We start from the raw sequence: 22,851 nt of genomic DNA, 5'->3' as shown, positions 1-22,851 counted from the left end.
AAAAAAGAAATTTGGTGATCATACTAGGGCTGTTTTTAAGAAAGGTACAAATTTAAAAAATTTTTTGGGATTCTAAAAATTCATTTGATTCTAAGAAATTTCCTTTAACCAGATGCCCTGGAATGTATAAGTGCGAAGCTTGCTCTTATTGTAAATATGTTGATACTGGCAATAATTGTACGGTCAGTAATACCACTTATGAGATCAAGGGTAGGTTTAATATTAACTCTAAAGGCATTGTTTATCTGGTTAAGTGCTTGTTCTATGAAAGTTCCAATATAAGTAAAACAGAACACAGATTTAGAGGACGACTGTATGAAGATATTTATAGTATTAATAAATTGTATGTTCATAATGCCCTAGCCAGACATATTATGACCTTTCCAGAACATCATTTTAAAATCAAAATAATTGAGCAAGTTTTGTCTGATGAAAGAGGGGGCCCTTGGACTCTTAAATTGGAACGCTGTGAACTTAAGTGGCAAATTCAATTAAATGCTTATAGCTTTCCTGGGCTGAATGATACATGCTCAATAAAGTGCTTATTAAAACTGAAGGCACTGGATAGGTAATATTTTTGTTTTTAAGTATTAATATGTGATGGTTTTTATGGTTGTATTTCATTTCAATGTGTTTTCTATTCTATCATAGTATCTGGTAACCAGGTACTTTTATGAATGAGTTGACTGTTTATTTAGTTGTAGTTCAGTCTTTGAACCACAAGATAGTGCTGTTTCTAAAGATTTGTTTTAGTGATGTAATTTTTTTTGAGTAACATGATACAATAGAGGGTTATTTAAACTGTTTGCTTTGCTTTGCTCTTGTTGTCTGAAGAAGTTCCTTTTAATAAATACAAACAAAAGCACTTACATCATTTAAACTTCAGTGTCTGATTCTTGATTTACCTTTCCACTTCTTCCTAGTACTTGTATTACTAGTTTTTGTGGGGGGTTCTTGGCTTTTAAAGGTTTGTCATGGAGTTGGTGGCAGGGATAGAACAAGGCACTCCTTTGCCGTTTTCACAAGAAGCTCTGAGTTTAAATACAGCTCTCAGCAATCTTACTTTACTTGTGCAGCAATTGTCCCAATGGGTGGATGATTTATCACACAGAATTTCTCCTTCATTTTACCAGCTTCAGGAACTGTTGTTAATTCCAGGAATATGAGGCAGGATATTTTTGTGGACAATGGATATCAGTGTTTTTGTTCTACTGCCTCTTTAGTGTCCCAAACGAATCTCGTGCAAGCAGACATTCACACAAAAAGTGCCAATGATATTAATGAAGGCACTAGTGAACCAATCTTCCATAGGGCTTATTGGTGTTCCAGTATTACAGGAGTGGCTGAACAAGCATCCGGAGGGTATGAGGTGTTCTGATGATTTAAATTTAGGAGCATCTGCCAATGGAAGTGATATTAATAAGAATTTAAAACGTTTTGACTATAAGTTAGTTAATATAAGAAATTACAGCTGGAAATCATTTATTTAGAAGAATGTTTATGTAGGCAGTAAATCCCTAAAGGCTTGAAACAGTGGCATTTTCCTAACAGCCTTGAGCCTAATTCTTGCTTTTATTTTGAGCTTCTGGTACCTATCTTTAAGAATAAGGGTGATGTGCAGAGCTGCAGTAACTACAGAGGGATAAAATTGATCAGTCACAGCTTGAAGTTATGGGAAAGAGTAGTGGAAGCTAGGTTAAGAAGGGAGGTGATGATTCATGATCAGCAGTATGGTTTCATGTCAGGAAAGAGCACTACAGATGTGATGTTTGCTCTGAGAGTGTTGTTGGAGAAATACAGAGAAGGTCAGAAGGAGTTGCACTGTGTCTTTGTGGACTTAGAGAAAGCATATCACAGGGTGCCTAGAGAGGAGTTGTGGCATTGTATGAGGAAGTCGGGAGTGGCAGAGAAGTATGTAAGAGTGGTACAGGATATGTACGAGGGTAGTGTGACATTGGTGAGGACTGCGGTGGGAGTGACAGATACGTTTAAGGTGGAGGTGGGATTACATCAAGGATCAGTTCTGAGCCCTTTCTTATTAGCAGTGGTGATAGACAGGTTGACAGATGAGATCAGACAGGATGCCCAGTGGACTATGATGTTTTCAGATGACATTGTGATATGTAGGAGAGTAGGGACCAGGTTGAGGAGAACCTGGAGAGGTGGAGATATGCTTTAGAGAGAAGAGGAATTAAGGTCAGCAGGGCTAAAACAGAATATATGTGTGTAAATGAGAGGGAGGGTAGAGGAATGGTGAGGATGCAGGGAGTAGAGTTGGTAAAGGTGGATGAGTTTAAGTACTTGGGATCAAAGTTTAGAGTAATGGTGAGTGTGGAAGAGAGGTGAAGAAGAGAGTACAGGCAGGGTGGAATGAGTGTAGAAGAGTGTCAAGAGTGATTTGTGACAGACGGGTACCAGTAAGAGTGAAAGGGAAGGTCTACAAGAGGATAGTGAGACCAGCTATGTTATATGGGTTGGAGACGGTGGCATTAACAAAAAGGCAGGAGTCAGAGCTGGATGTGGCAGAGTTAAAGATGTTAAGATTTGCACTGGGTGTGACTAGGATGGACTGGATTAGGAATCAGTATATTAGAGGGTCAGCTCAGGTTGGACAGTTTGAAGACAAAGCAAGAGAGGCGAGATTGCGTTGGTTTGGACATGTGCTGAGGAGTGATGCTGGGTATATTGGGAAAAGGGTGCAAAGGATGGAGCTGCCAGGTAAGAAGAAAAGAGGAAGGCCTAAGATAAGGTTTATGGATGTGGTGAGAGAGGACATGCAGGCGGCTGGTGTGAAAGAGCATTATGCAGAGGACAGGAAGAAATGGAAACAGATGATCCACTGTGGCGACCCCTAACAGGAACAGCCGAAAGAAGATGATGATTTTGAGCTGTTGAAATTATTTGATAAACAAGGCTGTCCTTTATAGAAATACTGATCAAGCATTATTCTAGACTGTTGGACTCATTTGCAGAGGATTTGGATGTCGTCCATAAGTTAATTTGAACTGCTGTCAATTTCCTAAGGTATAAATATCAATACAGTAGATTATTTGACAACATTGATCAGTATTTGAAAAAACTGAGAGAAAAAAAAGTAAAACACTTCAAAAGGACAAATGTGAATATGAGAAGGGAGAAGCCTACACCCAACTTCCACCTTTATAAATTTGGGGTAATTTGGGTGGTAATAATGTACTAACAGCTTCTGATACTAATATCAGTGAGGACATTAGTATAGATACACATCATGATGTCATATCGGAACAACAACTTAGACATAATGAATGCTTAAGCGAGCAAAGAGGTCAACAGCCAGGGAATATGCCTAGTACCACTAACAACCAGTCTAATAACCAGGATTTTCGTACATCTTCTAGGATAAATCAAACCAATATGAAGAGGAAAGGGGACCAACGGCAGAACCCATAGCCCCGGAGGTCGAACAATTGTCACCAGAGGTGAGTACTGGCTACATGAGTGACTATTCTGGACACAAAATCAAAAGAGAATGTGTACAGCTTGTTACTAATACATAAGGTGACTTTAAAATTTTCAATTATGCTGATGTTGATGTTGAAATTTCTTTAGCCAATACTTTGGCTAAAGGTTTAACGTTTGTTCCATTAAGAAGAGCAGACCTTGCTATTACTATTTTGGAGTTAAAGCTGTTAAAACTTAAAATGAGCTTAATATTATTGTCTGGTTCTGGGACTTGTTCTGATGGACAATTCAGAGTCAGTAGTTCATTTAATCTACCACTCTACCCTTTATTAGTTACTTTTAAGCAGATTTGTGAAATGGACATGAGGTCACTATTGTGTAAATGACGTAAATGTGATATGTATAATTTAAATAAGGATGAACAAGATTTGATTTGTTCTTTACATCGTTCTAATGTAAGGGTTATGAAACCTGATAAAGGGGGAGGGCTGATTTTTATGGATAAGGATGACTATCAGTCTAGAATGTATAAAGTATTGAATGCGGATACATATGAACCTGTGTCATTGAATGAAGTGAACGGGGCTTATGCTAGAATTAAATCTCATCTCAATGACTTGCTGGTTGATTTCCATATTGATATAAATTTGCATAATTATTTGAATATGCCTTCACCATTAATCTCAGTTATTTTTGGAATCCCCAAAATCCGTAACAACTTACATGACCCCCCCCCCCCTTTATGACCAATAGTGGATGGAAGAAATTCCATTACTTATGCTTCTGTGAAATTTCTAAATAGTAAGCTGAAGTGATTTCTCAAACATGAACCCCAAATTTGTAAAGATTTATAGTCCTTTCTTGAAAAAAATAAATGAGCTTGAACTTAAGGCCAAATTTAATTTTCTAACTGTTGATGTCAGAGATCTATACGCAGTCATAGGTTCATAGGTAGGTACTAGGCTATCAGCCCTAAGGCCTATACAAGCCCAGCCAAAAAAGGTCCCCTGGCTTTCGCTACCCAAGAAAATTATTTTCCTGTGTCCCCTGTTGAGCAGGGCCACAGAGGTGATCCCAGGGTGAATTACCTATTTCCCATCCAATCATCAAGATTGTTTTAAAGAGTGCTAATGAGGAGCTTTGTTTGTTATAGATAGGTAGTTTGTTCCAGTGTATGGGAAGTCTCTGGGACAGGAATCTATCCCTCCAGCATGTTCTGTTTATTGTGGTGACAAGGTTTAGGTCCCTAGAGCGTGTACCTCGGATGGATTGGGATTTCTTTAAGTGGAGCATGTCCAATAGCTCTGGGTTTGACATAGCTTTGTATGTTAGGCAGAGATCGCCTCTGAGTAAGCAATATGCGACGGAGTAAAGCTGGAGTTTTCTGAGATGGTCTGAGTAGGGCATCTGTTTGAGAATGGTAATCTTCTTTGTGAGGTATTTCTGTGGCCTTTCCAGTTGTTGTAGATGTCTTATGAGGTACATACCAAAAGGGGAGTTGTACTTTATAATGGGTCTAATTAGTGATGAGTAGAGGGGAACAATTACCTCTTTTTTTCCTGGATGACAATACTTTTCTGATGAGGTGTGCCACACAGAAGAATTTCCTGACTACTGTGCCGATGTGATTATCAAAGGAGAGACTACTGTTGATCTGTGTCCCAAGGTCTCTTATCACACTTTCGGTGTTAAGCAGACTACCACCTATGTGGTAGCTCAGGGGTACAGAGTTTTTACCAAAGGGGATGACAATGCACTTTTTGGCATTGAGCTTGAGGCCATGGCTTTGACACTAGCCATCTGTCTCAGTGAGGATCTTTTGTAGGATGTCCACATCGTTAGGAGTTTCAGTTATGGCTCCCAATTTGCAGTCATCTGCCAACTTCATTAGCCAAAGACCTTCTGTGTTAGCCTGTACTACAGAAAAGTAGATACCAAACAGGAGAGGACCCAAGACTGAACCCTGTGGTACTCCACTTATCACTGGTCTGAAGTCAGATTTGGAGTCTGCTACTTTCACAGTGTGGGTTCCCTCAGTGAGCCAGTTGGCAACCCATCTTGTGACATAGGGATTTATACCTAATTTAGTGAGTTTATCTATAATTCCACAGTGGGCGATGGTGTCAAAAGCCTTGGCGAGATCTAAATAGGCTGTGTGAACCACCTTACCCTTGTCTACGGGTCAATCAGGTTTAGGAGACATGCTCTGCCTTTTACAAAACTGAACTGGGTGGGGACTTGTGATGTGACTAATTGTGATGTGATTTCATTTAAAGATATTGAATTAAGGAAAGTTAAGGCAAATTTTAGATATACCTTGAAGATTTTAAGATAAAGTACATATTCCAATTCTTTTTTGCATTTTTCTAGCTCCCATCCTTTTCCCCAAAAATGCTCTGCTGTAAAAAGCCAATTGGTCAGAGCAGCTAGGATGGTCAGTAATCCCCAAGAGCTGGGGATTCAATGGGCAATTGATTTTTTATTAAAAAAAGGAGCAACCACTGATGGCATCAGCCTAATAGGGGAATTATTAGATTTAATTTTGGCTAATAACTTCTTATATTTTGATGGCCAGTATTTCTTACAAAAAAGAGGGGTTGCTATGGGTTCACCAGGTGGGGCCAGTCTTGCTAATGTTGTCTTGGCCATGTGGGAACGTGAGTTTTTATTTATGAACCCCATTATTAGAGAGAAGATTTTTTTTACACCTATTACCTAGATGATATTTTATCATCATAAAGGGTAATGCTGATACAGGTTTAGAATTATTTGAATATTTTAATAATTCTACTGATTTTCTGGAATTTACTTCTGATTATAATTGTGATGTGATTTCATTTTAAGATATTCAATTAAGGAAAGTTAAGGCAAATTTTAGATATACATTGAAGATTTTAAGAAAAAGTACATATTCCAATTCTTTTTGCATTTGTCTAGCTCCCATCCTTTTCACCAAAAATTCTCAATGATGATGTCAATTTCCTAAGGTAAAAATATGAATACAGTAGATTATTTGACAACATTGATCAGTATTTGAATAAACTGAGAGAAAATAAAGTAAAAAACTTGAAAAGGACAAATGTGAATATGAGAAGGGAGAAGCCTACACCCAAGCTCTACCTTTACAAATTTGGGGTAATTTGGGTGGTAATAATGAACTAAGAGTTTCTGATACTAATGTCACTGAGGACATTAGTATAGATAACCATTATGATGTCATATCAGAACAACAACTTAGACGTAGTGAATGCTTAAGCGAGCAAAGAGGTCAACAGCCAGGGCCTACGCCTAGTACCACTAACAACCAGTCTAATAGCCAGGATTTTCATACATCTTCGAGGATAAATCAAACCAATACAAGGAGGAAAGGGGACCAATGGCAGAACCCATGGCCCTGGAAGTCAAACAACTGTCACCAGAGATGAATACCAGCGACATGAGTGACCATTCTGGACTCAAAATCAACAGATAATGTGTACGAGTTGTTACTAATACACAAGGTGACTTTAAAATTTTCACTTATGCTGATGTTGATGTTGAAATTTCTTTAGCCAATACTTTGGCTAAAGGTTTAACTTTTGTTCCATTAAGGAGAGCAGGCCATGCTAGTACTATTTTAGACTTAAAACTCTTAACACGTAAAATGAGCTTAATATTATTGTCTGGTTCTGATACTTGTTCTGATGGACAATTCAGAGTCAGTAGTTCATTTAATCTACCACTCCACCCTTTAGCAGGTACTTTTGAGCAGATTTATGAAATGGACATGAGGTCACTATTGTGTAAACGACGTAAATGTGATGATATGTATAATTTAAATGAGGATGAACAAGATATGTTGTTCTAATGTAAGGGTTATGAAACCCGATAAAGGGGGAGTGCAGATTTTTATGGATATGAGTGACTATCAATCTAGGATGTTAATTGAATGCGGATGCATATGAACCTGTGTCGCTGAATTAAGTGAACAGGGCTTATGCTAGAAATAAATCTCATATCAATGACTTGCTGATTGATTTCCATATTGATATAAATTTGTATAATTATTTGAATATGCCTTCACCATTAATCCCAGTTATTTTTGGAATCCCCAAAATCCATAATGACTTACATGACCCCCTTTTATGACCAATAGTGGATGAAAGAAATTCCATCACTTATGCTTCTGTGAAATTTGTAAATAGTAAGCTGAAGAGATTTGTCAAATATAAACCCCAAATTTGTAAAGATTTGTTGTCCTTTCTTGAAAAAATTAATGAGCTTGAACTTAAGGCCAAATTTAATTTTCTAACTGTTGATGTCAGAGATGTATACACAGTCGTCCCATAAGCTGGGGATTCAATGGGTAACTGATTTTGTTATTAAAGAAAGGAGCAACTACTGATGACATCAGCCTAATAGGGGAATTATTAGATTTAATTTTGTCTAATAACATCTTATATTTTGATGGCCAGTATTCCTTACAAAAAAGAGGGGTTGCTATGGGTTCATCAGGTGGGGCCAGTTTTGTTAATGTTGTCAGGGCCATGTGGGAACATGAGTTTTTATTTAAGAACCCCATTATTAGAAAGAAGATATTTTTTACACCCATTACCTGGGTGATATTTTTATCATCATAAAGGGTAATGCTGATACAGGTTTAGAATTACTTGAATATTTTAATAATTCTACTGATTTTCTGGAATTTACTTCTGATTATAATTGTAATGTGATTTTATTTTGAGATATTGATTAAGGAAAGTTAAGGCAAATTTTAGATATACCTTGAATATTTTTAGAAAAAAGTACATATTCCAATTCTTTTTTGCATTTTTCTAGCTCCCATCCTTTTCACCAAAAATGCTCTGTTGTAAAAGGCCAATTGGTCAGAGGAGCTAGGATGGTCAGTTTAGAACAAGACTTTTTCAATGAGTGGACAATTTAAGCAATGTGCTTCTTAAATGAGGGTATCCATCTATTTTAGTGGACCAATTAATTAATGAAGTACAAAGTAAGAGATCTACTGGATTCTTTAAACCAATTTTAAATCATGAGGGCTGGCTGGAAAGCACTGGAAGGTTTGGTGACCATAGAGTTCAAGAGAATAATTTATCAAAAACTGTCTTTAGTCTGAGTTTCATTACCCCTTTTAGTATTGATGCTATTTACCTTAAGGAAATTCTACATAAAAATTGGAACCTATTGTTGGATGATATTAATTTAAAACAGAAATTGGGTGATCATCCTAGGGCTGTTTTTAAGAAAGGTACAAATTTTAAAAATGTATTTGCCTTTAAAAATTCATTTGATTCTAAGAAATTTCCTTTAATTAGATGCTCTAGAATGTATAAGTGCGAAAGTTGCTCTTATTGCAAATATGTTGATACCGGCAATATTGTTACAGTCAGTAATACCAATTATGAGATCAAGGGTAGGTTTAATTGTAACTCTAAAGGCATTGTTTATCTGACTAAGTGCTTGTTCTGCAAAAGTTTTTACTTAGGTAAAACAGGACGCAGATTTAGAGAACAACTATATGAACATATTTATAGTATTAATAAACTGCATGTTCATAATGCCCTAGCCAGACATATTATGACCTTTCCAGAACATCATTTTAAAATCAAAATAATTGAGCAAGTTTTGTCTGATGAAAGAGGGGGTCCTTGGACTCTTAAACTGGAACACTGTGAACTTAAGTGGCAAGTTCGATTAAATGCTAATAGCTTTCCTGGGTTGAATGATACATGCTCAATATAGTGCTTATTAAAATTGAAGGCACTGGATAGGTAATATTTTTGGTTTTAAGTGTTTATATGTGCTGGTTTTTATGGTTGTATTTCATTTCAATGTGTTTTCTGTTCTATCATATTATATGGTAGCCAGGTACTTTTACGAATGAATTGACTGTTTATTTAGTTGTAGTTCAGGCTTTGAACCACAAGATGGTGTTGTTTCTAAAGATTTGTTTCAGTGATGCAATTTCCTTTTGGGTCTCATGATTCAATGGAGGGTTATTTAAACTGTGTTCTTTGCTTTGCTCTTGTTGTCTGAAGAAGTTTGTTTTAATAAATATGGACAAAAGTGCTTACATCATTTAAAATTCAGTGTCTGATTCTTGATTTACCCTTCCACTTCTTCCTAGTACTTCAACGAAAAACACAGAGGAAATGCAGTGTAGGCTCCAAAAAATGTATTTTATTGCAGCACGATACTTAAAAATTAATGTCATGTAAAATAGATGATCAAAACGCTATGTTCAAGGACAGGTGAAACAGATAAAACAATTTATAAATGCTGAACGTCACTGGTTTAGCACTTTCACCACCATATGTTGGCTTCTTCAGAACCAGTAAATCTTGTTGCTCTAAGGTTTAAATAACTTTTTTGGCGCCAGTTTTCTGACCGCCGTTCTTAAAGTCAAATCGACCCATTTAAATAGTTAAAATAACATTCTAATCTAAAAACATTTTACAGAACCCGTCATATACTAGAAATAAACTGTATGTCAAAATTTGATAAAATGTTATGAAATAATAAAATGATAAAATAACTATAGTATGTATACAATTGCTTCAGAAACCTGTTAATTACTAAGACATGCCTATAAATGTAAATGTGATGTAATGTATATTAAACAATATATATTTTTCTCTACAATATATCTTTATATGTGTTTCAATTGCTTCCATCAAAATATTGAAACACAATTATGCTTCACTAGTTGAATAAACAATAACATCAAATGCAACACATAATATTCAAATCCCAATTTGTTGGACTCAACTTCTCATCATTCTTTTTACTAAAATGGGTTTTGTTGATATGTTGTCATTTGAGTCCAACAAATTGGGATTTGAATATTATGTGTTGCATTTGATGTTATTGTTTATTCAACTAGTGAAGTATAATTGTGTTTCAATATTTTGATGGAAGCAATTGAAACACATATTGAGATATATTGTAGAGAAAAATATATATTGTTTAATATACATCACATTTACATTTATAGGCATGTCTTAGTAATTAACAGGTTTCTGAAGCAATTGTATACATACCATATATATTTTATCATTTTATTATTTCATAACATTTTATCAAATTTTGGACATACAGTTTATTTCTAGTATATGATGGGTTCTGTAAAATGTTTTTAGATTAGAATGTTATTTTAACTATTTAAATGGGTCGATTTGACTTTAAGAACAGTGGTCAGAAAACTGGCGCCAAAAAAGTTATTTAAACCTTAGAGCAACAAGATTTACTGGTTCTGAAGAAGCCAACATATGTTGGTGGAAGCGCTAAACCAGTGACGTTCAGCATTTATAAATTGTTTTTTCTGTTTCACCTGTCCTTGAACATAGCGTTTTGATCATCTATTTTGCATGACATTAATTTTTAAGTATCGTGCTGCAATAAAATACATTTTTTGGAGCCTACACTGTGTTTCCTCTGTTTTTCATTGCTACACACAGAGACAATAGCGTAGTTGTTAGATTCAATGGAAATTTCTTTCGTCCTTGTACTTGTATTACTAGTTTTTGTAAAATTAAGTTTTGCTCACTATTACCAGTCATTTTTCCAATATGACCAAGAATGGGAAAAAATAAAAGCACTCCTCAATGATATAATCTGTATTATTAAAACAAAGAAAACAGCCCCCATCAATTCCTGCATCCTGTCTAAAACTTTCTAGTGTGGTTCCAGTATCCCTCTGCCTTTCTTTCAAATGTTTTTACAGTCTGAAACCACAGAAAGGTATCTGCAGTGGAGACTCGTCTTCATGGACTATGAGCTACTCTCAGGAAGTGGTAAGAATATTGATTTCCTTATTATTTCAATATTTGGCTGAACAAACTCCTTTCACTTTGCTGTTTTATAACATTTTAAACCCAGCTGTTTTAATATACTATCAATGAATCTTACTATCATGAACAATGAGAATTGCAGAATTGCATCATTCTTTTTTTTTCAAAAACATTTTTATTTAGTTTTCATCATAAACATATGCAAATGTACATATAACAAATACAATAAAACAAAAACAAAACTATTTACAATATTTACATTCATCCATGATAAACAATCATTTTATCTATGAGACATTATCAGTATTTGTTCAAAAGGTTTTCTAATTTTTGCCATGCTATTTTTTATGAGTAATGTTATGAGTTCTGTAACAAATGGTTTGCAGTTCTTTTTTACAAACAACTTTTGCTAAATTAATAAAATCTTTAAACATCAAATCTTGTTTACTTTTCTACTTCAAAGTAATAACTTTTCTGCAAATCTGAGATTTAGGTCTTACATAAGGTATATGAACATTGAATAGGATTAGTGAGTAAGAAATATGACAGTTTTCAGATCAACTTGCATCATTCTTGATGAGGAGTTCTCTATAATGAATATTTTGACTGGGCCAAAATGAATGAAAGTTGCAAAGGTTATGAGCTAGTGTTTAACTTTTAAATATCTCATTGAAAACTTTTTGCACACTGTTTTTTAACAAAGCTTCTATGGCACTTTCATGCAATGCTTGCACTCCTTCCCAAGGCTGTGCAATGCTACAGCTGCTATATTTATGAAGGGGGTATCTGGAGATTGCTCACTTGCAAATTCCCTTGGTATTAATGTAATCATCACAATATGAAGGAACTGCTGAGAACAATAGAAGATGGTTAAACATTTTGATAAGCTGAATTAAACACAAGACAAAATTACACATTACCTGTACTTTGGTAGTCAGTTTTGTGCCATTCCCCTTTGCAATTTTTTCTGCTACATTCATGGCTTCAGTATTTCTATTTTGTGAGAGTAGCCATCTTGGAGATTCTGGAAGGAACCTGATATATAAACAAGAGTCAGACTGAATGTACTATTAAATAATTAGCACTACACTTAGACAAACATTTAATAAAAATCATGGGCAAATATTTTGTAAAAGGCACACCAGTGACTAATTCTAAAAATGTAGCCCAGCCTCAAACATGTAAGAAATATAAAATGGTAACTGTATACTTCAGGTGTTATTCTAATATTTCCATATTTTTATATGTAAAGCTATATTTCTGAAACCATAATTAAGGCTTCATAAATGTTTCTAGTTGACTATTTCAGCTTCTAGAAACAGAAGTGCACACAGTCTGCAAGTGCCAATGACTTGTTGAATCCTTATATACCAGCAGATATGTACAAAAATTGAGTCAGCTCTCCAGTTAATACGCTCCTAGTTTTGGATGTGGCTTACTGACATTTGAATATCTATTCAATCCCTACTAGTTGCAAATTTTTTGCAGAATTCTCATAGGAGTAAAAAGTGATTAAGCCAGGCCTAGCATATGCTCTGTATGCGAAGTCTGTGTATTAGGACACTGGTGAAAGTACCGATGCTCAGATATTGGGTGGTGGGCCCTTGTTAGCAGCTGCCATTAAGTTTTTTTTTCTGTAAATGTTAATGTCCATTTAAGTAGTTTAGTAAATACTGTTATATCCTGGGTTAACTTACACTCCTACTATGAATAAAAAGAGGGTTTAGTATACTAAAAGTACTCAGATGCCTGGAGAGGGAGGCAGTGTGTGGAAATTGTAGGGCTGGTTCCTTCACTCAAAAAACAATGATGCTCTGTGTGCTAGCATGTGAGAAATGTGCTGATGAGCTGTTGTGCTAATTCTATTTACGGCAGTATCCTACCCCCCATTTCAATTCACCAAGTTGGTATGCAGGTCAAGATAGTGCTGAAAAAGACTGTAAAACCTTGTATTTCTGTGAAAGCTATTGCAGTCATACCTTGTTTATGCACTCCAGAATCAGTATTAGTGGGTTATACATAACCAAATTAGTTTTAACTTGTTAAGAACATCCACATCTGAGTATATTATCAGATGGACTGACATGTTATCAATACTCAGACTCACAGGTTCATAGAATATTAATGACAAAACAGCTAAAAGCCCTGAAACAGCACCAGAACTGGATCATGTTCCTTAGCCCTCCAGCAAATGTCAAGTTAACTTTGCGCATACATAAAGAAGTAAATATAAAAATGAAAAATCTGACTCTACTCCAGTATCTGGAATGAATAACTAGGATCACCAACATATCCGAGTTGTCATTACTGTATATTTCATTCCAAAAAGTCAGTATTTATTTATTTATTTTATTTTACATTTGTTGACCAGGCTAGTCTAACTGGATATATGTCCATTTTCAGTAGAGGCCAGGGGAGAAAAGCTCCACATAAAACAGATAAAGAAACAGAACATTAAAACTTCAGTTACAGAACATTAGAGTTGCAAATAGCTTGACAGACAAAAGAAAAACAGGTGTTACAAGGCAGTTTAGCATACATGGAATATAGTAGAACATGTAGAACAAACATGAGTTAAGATAACCCTTTTCGATTCCCAGCTTAAGGTTAAGAGAAAGTAACATGAGAACAGACTAGTTAAAAATGGGATTGGAGAGTTAGTGGGGGGGGAGTCATAAAAGAGATAGAGAGATGTCAATTCTGGCTTTCCTGGGTACAATAAGTACAACTGGAAGGTAGAGGGCTTAAAGTGGCAATAAAGTGAGTAATAGCATAGGAAAAACTGATAAAGATGAAAATAGACAGATAAAGTCTTAGTCAGGGTTAGTACAGGGACATAGCCAGTGGCTGGTAAGGTGTGATTTGAGTTTCTTTTTGAAAAGTGTAGGAGAGGACAGAGTTGTAAGTTCACTAGGAGGTAGATTCCAACTTTTCCCCACAGTGTTAGAGAAAAGGGAATCTCCTACTTTATTGTTGGGTTTAAGTCCGGATACAAGACGTTTATTAGCTGAGCTTAGGCTTGAAATATTTTTATATGGGATGATTAGACTTGTGAGAATTGGTGTTTTATCTGGGTGATAAAGGGTTTTATGGGCAATAATCAGTTGATGGAATAAGATTTGATTATGCAATTCCAGCCAACCTAGTGGATTCAGATTTTGTCAGTGGTGGGTTCTAAAAGGGGAGCTGGTGGCAAATCTAGCAATATTATTGTAGGAAATTGACAGCTTGTGGAAGTTGGTTTTGGATAAATTTGTATATATAGGAGAAGCATAAAAGAGAGTTGAGATAAGGTGGGTGTTGGCAATAGTAGTTCTAGCTATGTGAGTAAGGAAAGGCTTAATTTTATAGAGAGAGCCTAGTTTTCGGTTTCCTCATTTTATTGTGGTGTTGATATGAGCATCATAATTAAGGCTGTGGTCAATAGTTACTCCTAAGAGTTTGGTGGTAGTGTCAGGAGATATGACTGTACCATTTTTCGATTTGATAGAGAAGTGAAGTGGAGTGGACTTTTGTGTAGATGTAAATAGCAAACCATTTGGATTTGGAAAAGGAATACCAGTATACAAAATCTGTAAGCAAAGGCACCTCCAGTAAAGCACTTTTACAGCTCATTTAAGTATGAAGGGAACTTCTTGGGGTGCCATATATAATCCATCTTGGATGTGCAGTGAATCTCATAACCAGCAGAGGGACACCCTCAGGATTACAAAATAAGCCAGCTCCACAATGGACATGTGTGCCAGATGACCTAGATCTGACCAGCATCATAGGTACTAGAACAACCATCCAGAGTGTGATCAGTCCTGAAGGGAAGTACATCTAAGAAAAACCCAGAAGAGCAATTGTACATGCACATAGACTTGGGAGCAGAAGTCCACCAAATGGTGTGCTTAACTCAAAAAACTGGGGTCCATGTCAACTTACTGAAAAGTAATATCCTAAAAGCCATAATACTGAATATACAATGCTGACATGTCAAAAGGCTGCAATGTTAAAATGTTGGAATCAAAACACCTACTCCCCTACATGTGTAGAGAGCTAGACTTGATCCCCCCCCCCCCCTGCAGAACCCATGACAGTGCTTGTTTCTGAGTTTCAGTGACTGTCTATGTACTGGTGCATTGTTTATATATAGTGCATGTTTGGCATTAGCAGGTATTTTGAGTTCAACGTTATAAAGTTTCAACATTTTCCTGGATTTCGCATTGAGTATTACAACTTCCGATATACTAGTATTCAGTAAGTTGTCACATTTCCCACAAGGTGAACATCTTTAGTATGTAAAAGCGCATGCTTACACTGGTTCAGCAAAACAGACTCTGTACTGTGCTTGTTATCAACAGTTTATTGAAGTTAGGAGCTTCAAAATAATGTCCTTATCTGACAAGATAATGATTGCAGACCTTGTCTATAACTTTTCCTCGCTAGAATTGTTAGATATCAGGGACTGGGAAGAACGAATAAACCAATATGAGATTAAGGGATTTGAAAGTTATGAGAGTATAAAATCAAATACATTTTTAATAAGAAATAAATGTTTTGCAAACAAAGAATTATTGAATTAGGTTTGGTCTGTCTCACAAAGGTATTGTATCGCTGAAATAACAGAACTTTTAGTGAAAAAGAAAACAATTATTTTATTTTCTGGCAGGTGGGAGTTTGCACTAGCACACCAAATAGAAATAACCACCTCCAACAATATATCTTTTGTATTCAAAAAGTCTTTGCGTGAAAGGCTGTTTTCTGTAAAACATCCTTTTAAGACTGGTTTCAGCCAGCTAACTTTGCAATACCGTAACTCACGTTATCAATATTTCATTCATTATGCCATCTATAAACCTTCAGAAATAAAGAGCTGCCTGCTAGGAATATTCCAATACCTGCACATGGCCCAAAGAAAATGGTGTGGTCAGATCACACACATTGCACCTCTAGAAGGAGGTAAACCTCTAATGCACCAATGCCTGGGATAAAGTAATTGTGACTTTGACTGATGAAATTAATTTACTTAGTACATGTCACATGTGTACAAATAATATAGCTAAGCTGTTTGATGCTAACATCCAAAATGAAGCTTTTGGACCAGACTGCATGATACAGTAGCAGGTCTCCCATCAGTATGGCATAAATGTTCACAAAATTAATGATCTTGATGGTTCTTTTTCTAATATTCCAAGAGCTAAGCAAGCTAAATGCTAAGTTAAAAGAATCCATTAAGCCAACAAGTAAAAAGCACAAAGACCACATGAAAGTTCTCGAAGAGCTCTCTGATTTCTAAGGAATCACTCTAATTCCATTCTGTTGATGACATCAAACAACTCTAAATCTAAAACCCTTACTACCGCTATTGAAATGAAGGTGCTTGTGGAAAGGCTAGATGAACTACAGGATGCAACCAGAAGGAAGAATTTGCAAATAGTTGGAGTCCTACAGAAGTCAGAAGGCTGTGGTTGTGTAACATTTTTGATCAGTTTACTTTCTAACTGGGCATAATTGATTGAAGTGAAAATACGAGTTGAAAGGATTAATTGAATCTTATTTTCTGGCATAAGTTCATAGAGTTTAAGTGACTTTTTTTATTCACCAGTCCTGCATCTCAATCTCCCTGGGGTCAGCAGTCCTGCAGTATAGTTGTCCTAAACAGGAGTTAGGGTTGAGTAGTTGGAGTTGCGCCTTCATTCACTCAAGAAATCAAAGATTCACCCTAAACAGTTTCCCAGTTACATGCCTGGGGTCATCCCAAGAGTTGAACTGCAAAATACATCTGTGAGGTGCTTGTTATGTAGTCCCTTCAGTAATGCACAGTCTTCACCAGGAGTTTAGCATGGAGACCACATTGTCAGGTATGCATTCACATTCCTGTTTTACAGTAATTGCTATAAAGTCATTTCAGTGCCAATATTGGACTTAGCAAAGTTAGCATCCTCCATAGAATACAAATTCTTTTTTCTTCTGTAACTTAAACTTATTTTCTCTATTTGTAATTTATTCCAGGATACATATGTGGACTGTAAATGCATAGTGAAGGCAAGATGAGGTAGTGGGGTACAGTTCCTATTACTGCATATTATATTAAAATGTTTTAGGGGATAAAGAAGGGAGACTTCCACATCTTTGTAACATCTCAGTACCTTTCAGGATGGAGATTTTTATTCAGCTTAGTTGAGTCATGCCAAAGTGACTTGGTAACAGGGTTTAGCCCAATGAAGGGGCACAGAATGCACATTTGTGTGGATTATTCATATGGCATTACAGATTTATGGAGGTGCATTGACAACTAAAGATCACACCCTAGATGTGTATGGAATTTTGTGGTTATTGTACATATGTTTTCACAAGGTTGTACAATTTAATGAATCTGTGCTGTGTGATTTTGCCTTATTAGTTAATTAGTTGCCCAGCAGAAAAAAATATGTGATTGGTTTTATAAATGGTACACTTGGCATTTTTCCTGGTGAAAGGTGTGTGACTGAAAGAAAGGTGTAACTAAACTAGATGAATAGGCATGAAGAAAAAGAACAAGTGATCAAAGGTCTTTGAGTGATTATGGCCAGGCTACCTATTTCCGTGGTGTTGCCTCCCAAACTTGTCTTTTAACATTTCTCCTCTTACAAGCTGCTGTATAATTATCACGTCTTATAACGTGTGACTTAAATACCTTTTTCCTCAAACCTCACTGTTTAAAAATATGATCTTGGAAATTAATTTCTTTTTTCTTTTCTGCCACTTTCTTTGTTCTGAACCATTGTTGTATTCATGTATTAGATTTCACTCATAACCGACAACTTTTTATCTATTTTTATATATGATTTTCTTTTGTAAATCTCTGTTTGCTCTATGTTTTATTTGCATTCACTCATTCTGTTAAACTACATAAAGTAATTGTAATTGTCCTTATCTGCTTTCTGAACCCTTTGCACATGTATTATACTTGGAGCTTTTCTCCCTAGGCAGTTGATGAAAAGGGGCAACTTGTGCCAGACAGACAATTCTGGTAAATAAATGCTAATAAATAATAAACAAATAAATAAAATCTTTACTTTTGTGAGGGGCTAGAGGGGAGTGGGGCAGGTGTATTGGATCTCCCTGAAGTGAGAGGGTAAAATTTGGACACTCTGTCAAGTCATTATCAAACTATTTATGTTCAATGATTTAAGCATATTATAATGGAATGTTAATGAACTGATGAAGACAGTCAAAATGAATATGTTGGTGATGTTTACAGGGTAGAATAAATCCAATGTGGCTGCTCTGCAGGAAATCCACTGGGAAAAGAAGGCGCACATGAAATTAACCATGTCTATTCATTGTGAGAGCTGTATCTCAAGCTATCAAAGGATAGGACAAATGGGAAAGTCACTCAGTTCTTACCCATATCTCTGCCCAGTCCAGGTGGATGATGATTTGAAAAGTGTTTACATGTCTTAAAGTTTATTGGTACTGTGATTCCCCTGCACTGGCCCAGCAATCAAAGAGCCTCAATCCTCACCACTAACTCCAGTGAGGGGTATCCGTATAGGGAAAGGATGATAAATACACACACAGTAAAGTACAATTTCCCTTAAAAGCATACAGAGATCACAGTCAGTCTGGGGATGGTTTCTCCCTTTCTCTCCAGGTCCCCAGTAAGACTCCCCATTGGCACAGCTATAGGGTCCAGATGTCAGCCTAGTGGGCAAGCTAAAACCTCCAGCACCCTCTCTGTCCAATCAGTGCTTTGTGTCCCTGCCCAAGTAGCTGACACACACACACACACACACACACACACACACACACACACACACACACACACACTTTGAGATAAGAGTTTATAGAGCCAACCAGACACTCCTGGGGAAGGCTGGCACAGGTTCTCCAGCTGTGCCCCTTTTACCCAGACTATACAGTAGAAATGACTGCCACGACCCATCTAATATTTGTCAGCTACTCAAAGTCCCTAATGAAAGGGTGTCCAATTATACTGTGCAATATTATTATCCAAATGGTAAGTGCAACCAAACAGTCAAGACTTATTTGGAGTGACTTGGTACAGTATCACTATATACATGCAATGTACTCTTAGAGCTTAAATTATCTCTACACAAAACAGCCACAGTTGAAAGGTTTTAAAATATTTAATAATAAATAAAAAAAACACAAGACAATACTTCTTAGTACACAGTGCTAGTCAAGAGTTTGGAGATCACAGAGAAATACTTAAAATAATACAGTAGAAAAGTTCTGACATCACAGAAAAACAGACTAGTCTAATATTCCTATTTCCTAGCTATATCTAAGAGAAAACACAGTTCTAAAATAAACTTGCATATAGAGCAAAGCAGTGCTGGTGATGTTGTCAGTTCTGAAAACAAATGTAAAGTGCTCTGAGTCTCTCTCTCTCTCTCTCTCTCTCTCCTTAAATTGATAACACAGTACTACGGACTCATTTCAGATTACATCATTTTTTCTCTGGTTCCCAAGCTAACAGAAACTCATGAGTTTAGCAGCCCTTTTGATCTTTCACCTAGTCAGGAAGCTAAATCAATAAAAGACATTATACATGCAAATTCTAGCAATTAACTCTGGTCTCAAAACAATAGCAAGAATTCCTCGGCTCCAAGTTTTAAGATCAAACAATTATGCAATGCTTGACTTATCAGCTCTCCTCCAGCAGAGTGTAATGTGGTTACGTTTTTGAAGTTTAGCATTTAACAAAGTGAACAAGCATGTGGCTTACATTAATATTTACAAATGACAGAATTAGCTACAAAATCCTATCTAGCTAGGCTGGCAGACTTCACATATCTTCACAACCATATCTCCCTTTCTTTTATTTCCACCCTATTTTTAAATTCTGCTTTACCTTTATCTCACTCCTTAGCTATATTTTCAGAAAGAATTTCTATCTTCTCGAATAGCTCCTGAAAAATTTTCACTGCCCATTCCTTAAATTCCTCTCTTTTCAACAGATAGGTGGAAAAGTACCAGTGTCTCATTTTTATTTCGTTACCCTGTGTTTTTATTTTAATTATTGGAGCAGGATCTGAAATAGTTATTATACACATATCAAGTCCTTCAATTAAATGCACCTGTTCCTGTGAAATGTATATTCTGTCAAGCCTAGCCCAGTTTTTGTATCTTGGAGAACAGCATGTAAACTCACTCCAAACTCCTACAACTGAATTCACATCTTCTGTGCCATATGTTTTCATAAATTTCTTTAAAACTATGCCCTCCTTTGTTAATTTCCCTTCTGGTCCCCCAAGACACATCTTCATTGTTCCAAATCAAATTCAAGTCCCCATCTATAAGTAATATTCCATGCTGAAAGCTGATTATTTCTCCCAGAATTATATTAAGCTTCATTATAGCAATTTTCCATAGAATATAAATACATGCCGTGTAATCATTTTCCCTTGTCAGTAGCCCCTTAATACTATAAATTTTCATTTTTGTCTTTTATATTTTCTTCTATTACTATTGGGAGCTCCTCTTGCAATAAATATAAGTGCTCCTCTCTTCCTTTGCCCCAGGAATTCTGCTGAATAACCATCCTGAAAACCTTTCTTTATCAAATTCACATGTTCAGTTCTTTCCAACTGTATCTTCTGGAGCATAGCTACTTTCACTCTACATTTTTTAATACAATTCACTACTCGTTCTTTTTTGTATTTATCTGTCAGACCATTAACATTTAAACACATTATAGAAATAATCATGTTCTTGATGGATTATTCTTTCTACCATTTAGGTATAACAGCTTTTTTGTTAAATGTATGGTTCCAGCTTCTGTATTCAATGCATGCACCATTTGGCAGGTTAATCTTTTATACAAGTGTTTCTTGTCATCTCCATTTGAGCCTATGTCACATCTTGCAGAATTTTTCATTTTACTGAAAAACCTCAAACAAAAATACACACAACCCCCCAATGCCCCCGTAAAAACCTAATAACTTAATAACACACAAAACTATGTACATGATAAGAACAAATGTTCTAAAATGATAGCCACACCCACAGGCTGGAGACACCCAAAAAGAAAGGTCATTCATGCTAAGATGCATGATACAACCTGTGCTTTTAGTAAATGTTATCTGATTTTTGTCTTCTTCTTCTTCTTCTTCTTTATAGCCCTCCTAGCTAAGAAAACACTTGAAAGCTTTCAGTAAACATTTTGCCTAAGCAATTTCTCTTTATCACATTGTCTTCAGGTGACATGCAACCAGACACAAACTGTTAAGGATACATTGTTTATCAGGAAAAAAATCCTTATAATATTCAGTATTCTTTTCCATTTATATGTTTTGTAATAGACTTGTTGCTGGATAAATTCCAATGTTTAACCCACTCATTTGCATATGCAAGCATGAGAAAAAGCACACTGATTTTCTTTTGCCATACTCTCTCAACCAGACCCTTCCTTTCTCCTTCTTTTTTCACATTGCAGTGCCTAACTTTCTTAAAACTGAACAGGTAAAAAGAGAGAATGGAAAAAGAAAAAAAATTTATATTAATATCCCCATTACATCAAAAAACTGAAAAAGCCTTACTTCATAGGTTGCTAAGAAAATCATGCAACATTTAAACATTACCATTAAGAGGAAAAAAAGAAATTTGTTTTACTTAGTCCCTTCTCTTTCCCTCTGCAAAGTAGTTCTCTGAAGCGTAATGACACAATGTAGGGCATGTGCTTTAGAGTCCCCAGAAATTTAGCAAAGTCTACAAAAATTCAATATTTCCAAATCTTCTTGTTCTACTGTGTTTCACAATTATAATTATTGCTTTGTAATCTCACATGTGTTTGTTTACAGGTAACTGATTTTTAAACAACCAACAGAGTTTGATAGTGGCCATAGAAATATGAGAGCATTACCTCTGCAAAAAAAATATTTTTGTCATATTATATACATTTAAGTCTTGTTGATGTCTATGTAATGCTGCCATGTTTTATTTAGTGAAATATAGGTTTGGGTCAAGACTTAAGAGGCACAATTGCAAGGAATTTATTTTGGGGACAAGAGGAAGTGGAAGAGATTCTTACAGATTCCAAACTATAATTTGAAAAATAAAAAAAAATTAAAATGTTAAATAGTGACATTTGAAGAAATTAATGGAGGGATTAGAGACCTTACAACTAGAGGAGAAAATAAGCCCTAACAGCTGAGAACACCTTAAGAAAGCATTAAAATGTGCAGCATGTGTGTACACTTTTAACTAGTGACTAAATATTAAGCTAGGTACTCTGAACCTAAGAGAAAACTTCAGGCCTTACAGTTTGGGGACTGACTAGACTGATCTGAGTGTTAAGAAAAGGCTTGGAAAAGCAAACAATGATGTGAAGATCTTCCGTGACAAAAATATTGAATTTACCAAGGTGGCAGTTAAGAGATATTACCCAGATAACTCCCTTAGATCCCAGTGATCCTTACCACTTAGATTAAAGCAACCACAAGTTGAAAGACTGGGCTAGGGTAAGCCTAACAAATGCCTGCGAGGTCCTAAAAAACGTTTCCAAGATAACTGAGATGTTACTCTCATTCTCCATAATCACATTTCCTTTTTCACATGAACTTTTTAAATTACTGTTTCTTTTAAAAATAAATTTGGTTGTCACTCCTGTATAGTCAAAGTCACAGTCACT

General features: G+C 35.8%; 1 protein-coding gene across 1 annotated transcript in view; it reads right to left on the bottom strand.

The window, feature by feature from the left end:
- SLC22A2 (solute carrier family 22 member 2) overlaps positions 1-22,851 on the bottom strand; it is a 583,430-nt gene that overhangs the window by 261,915 nt on the left and 298,664 nt on the right. The window contains exon 5 of the mRNA XM_044072890.1: positions 12,149-12,263. Coding sequence (XP_043928825.1) covers positions 12,149-12,263 — 115 coding nt within the window. The remainder of the gene's footprint in view (positions 1-12,148; positions 12,264-22,851) is intronic.

Source organism: Protopterus annectens, chromosome 1.part0 (assembly GCF_019279795.1).
Source record: "Protopterus annectens isolate FY-2018-M chromosome 1.part0, PAN1.0, whole genome shotgun sequence".
Taxonomy (NCBI): domain Eukaryota; kingdom Metazoa; phylum Chordata; order Ceratodontiformes; family Protopteridae; genus Protopterus; species Protopterus annectens.
Note: the sequence above shows the minus strand (reverse complement) of the source record. Positions and strands in the feature narration are given on the sequence as shown.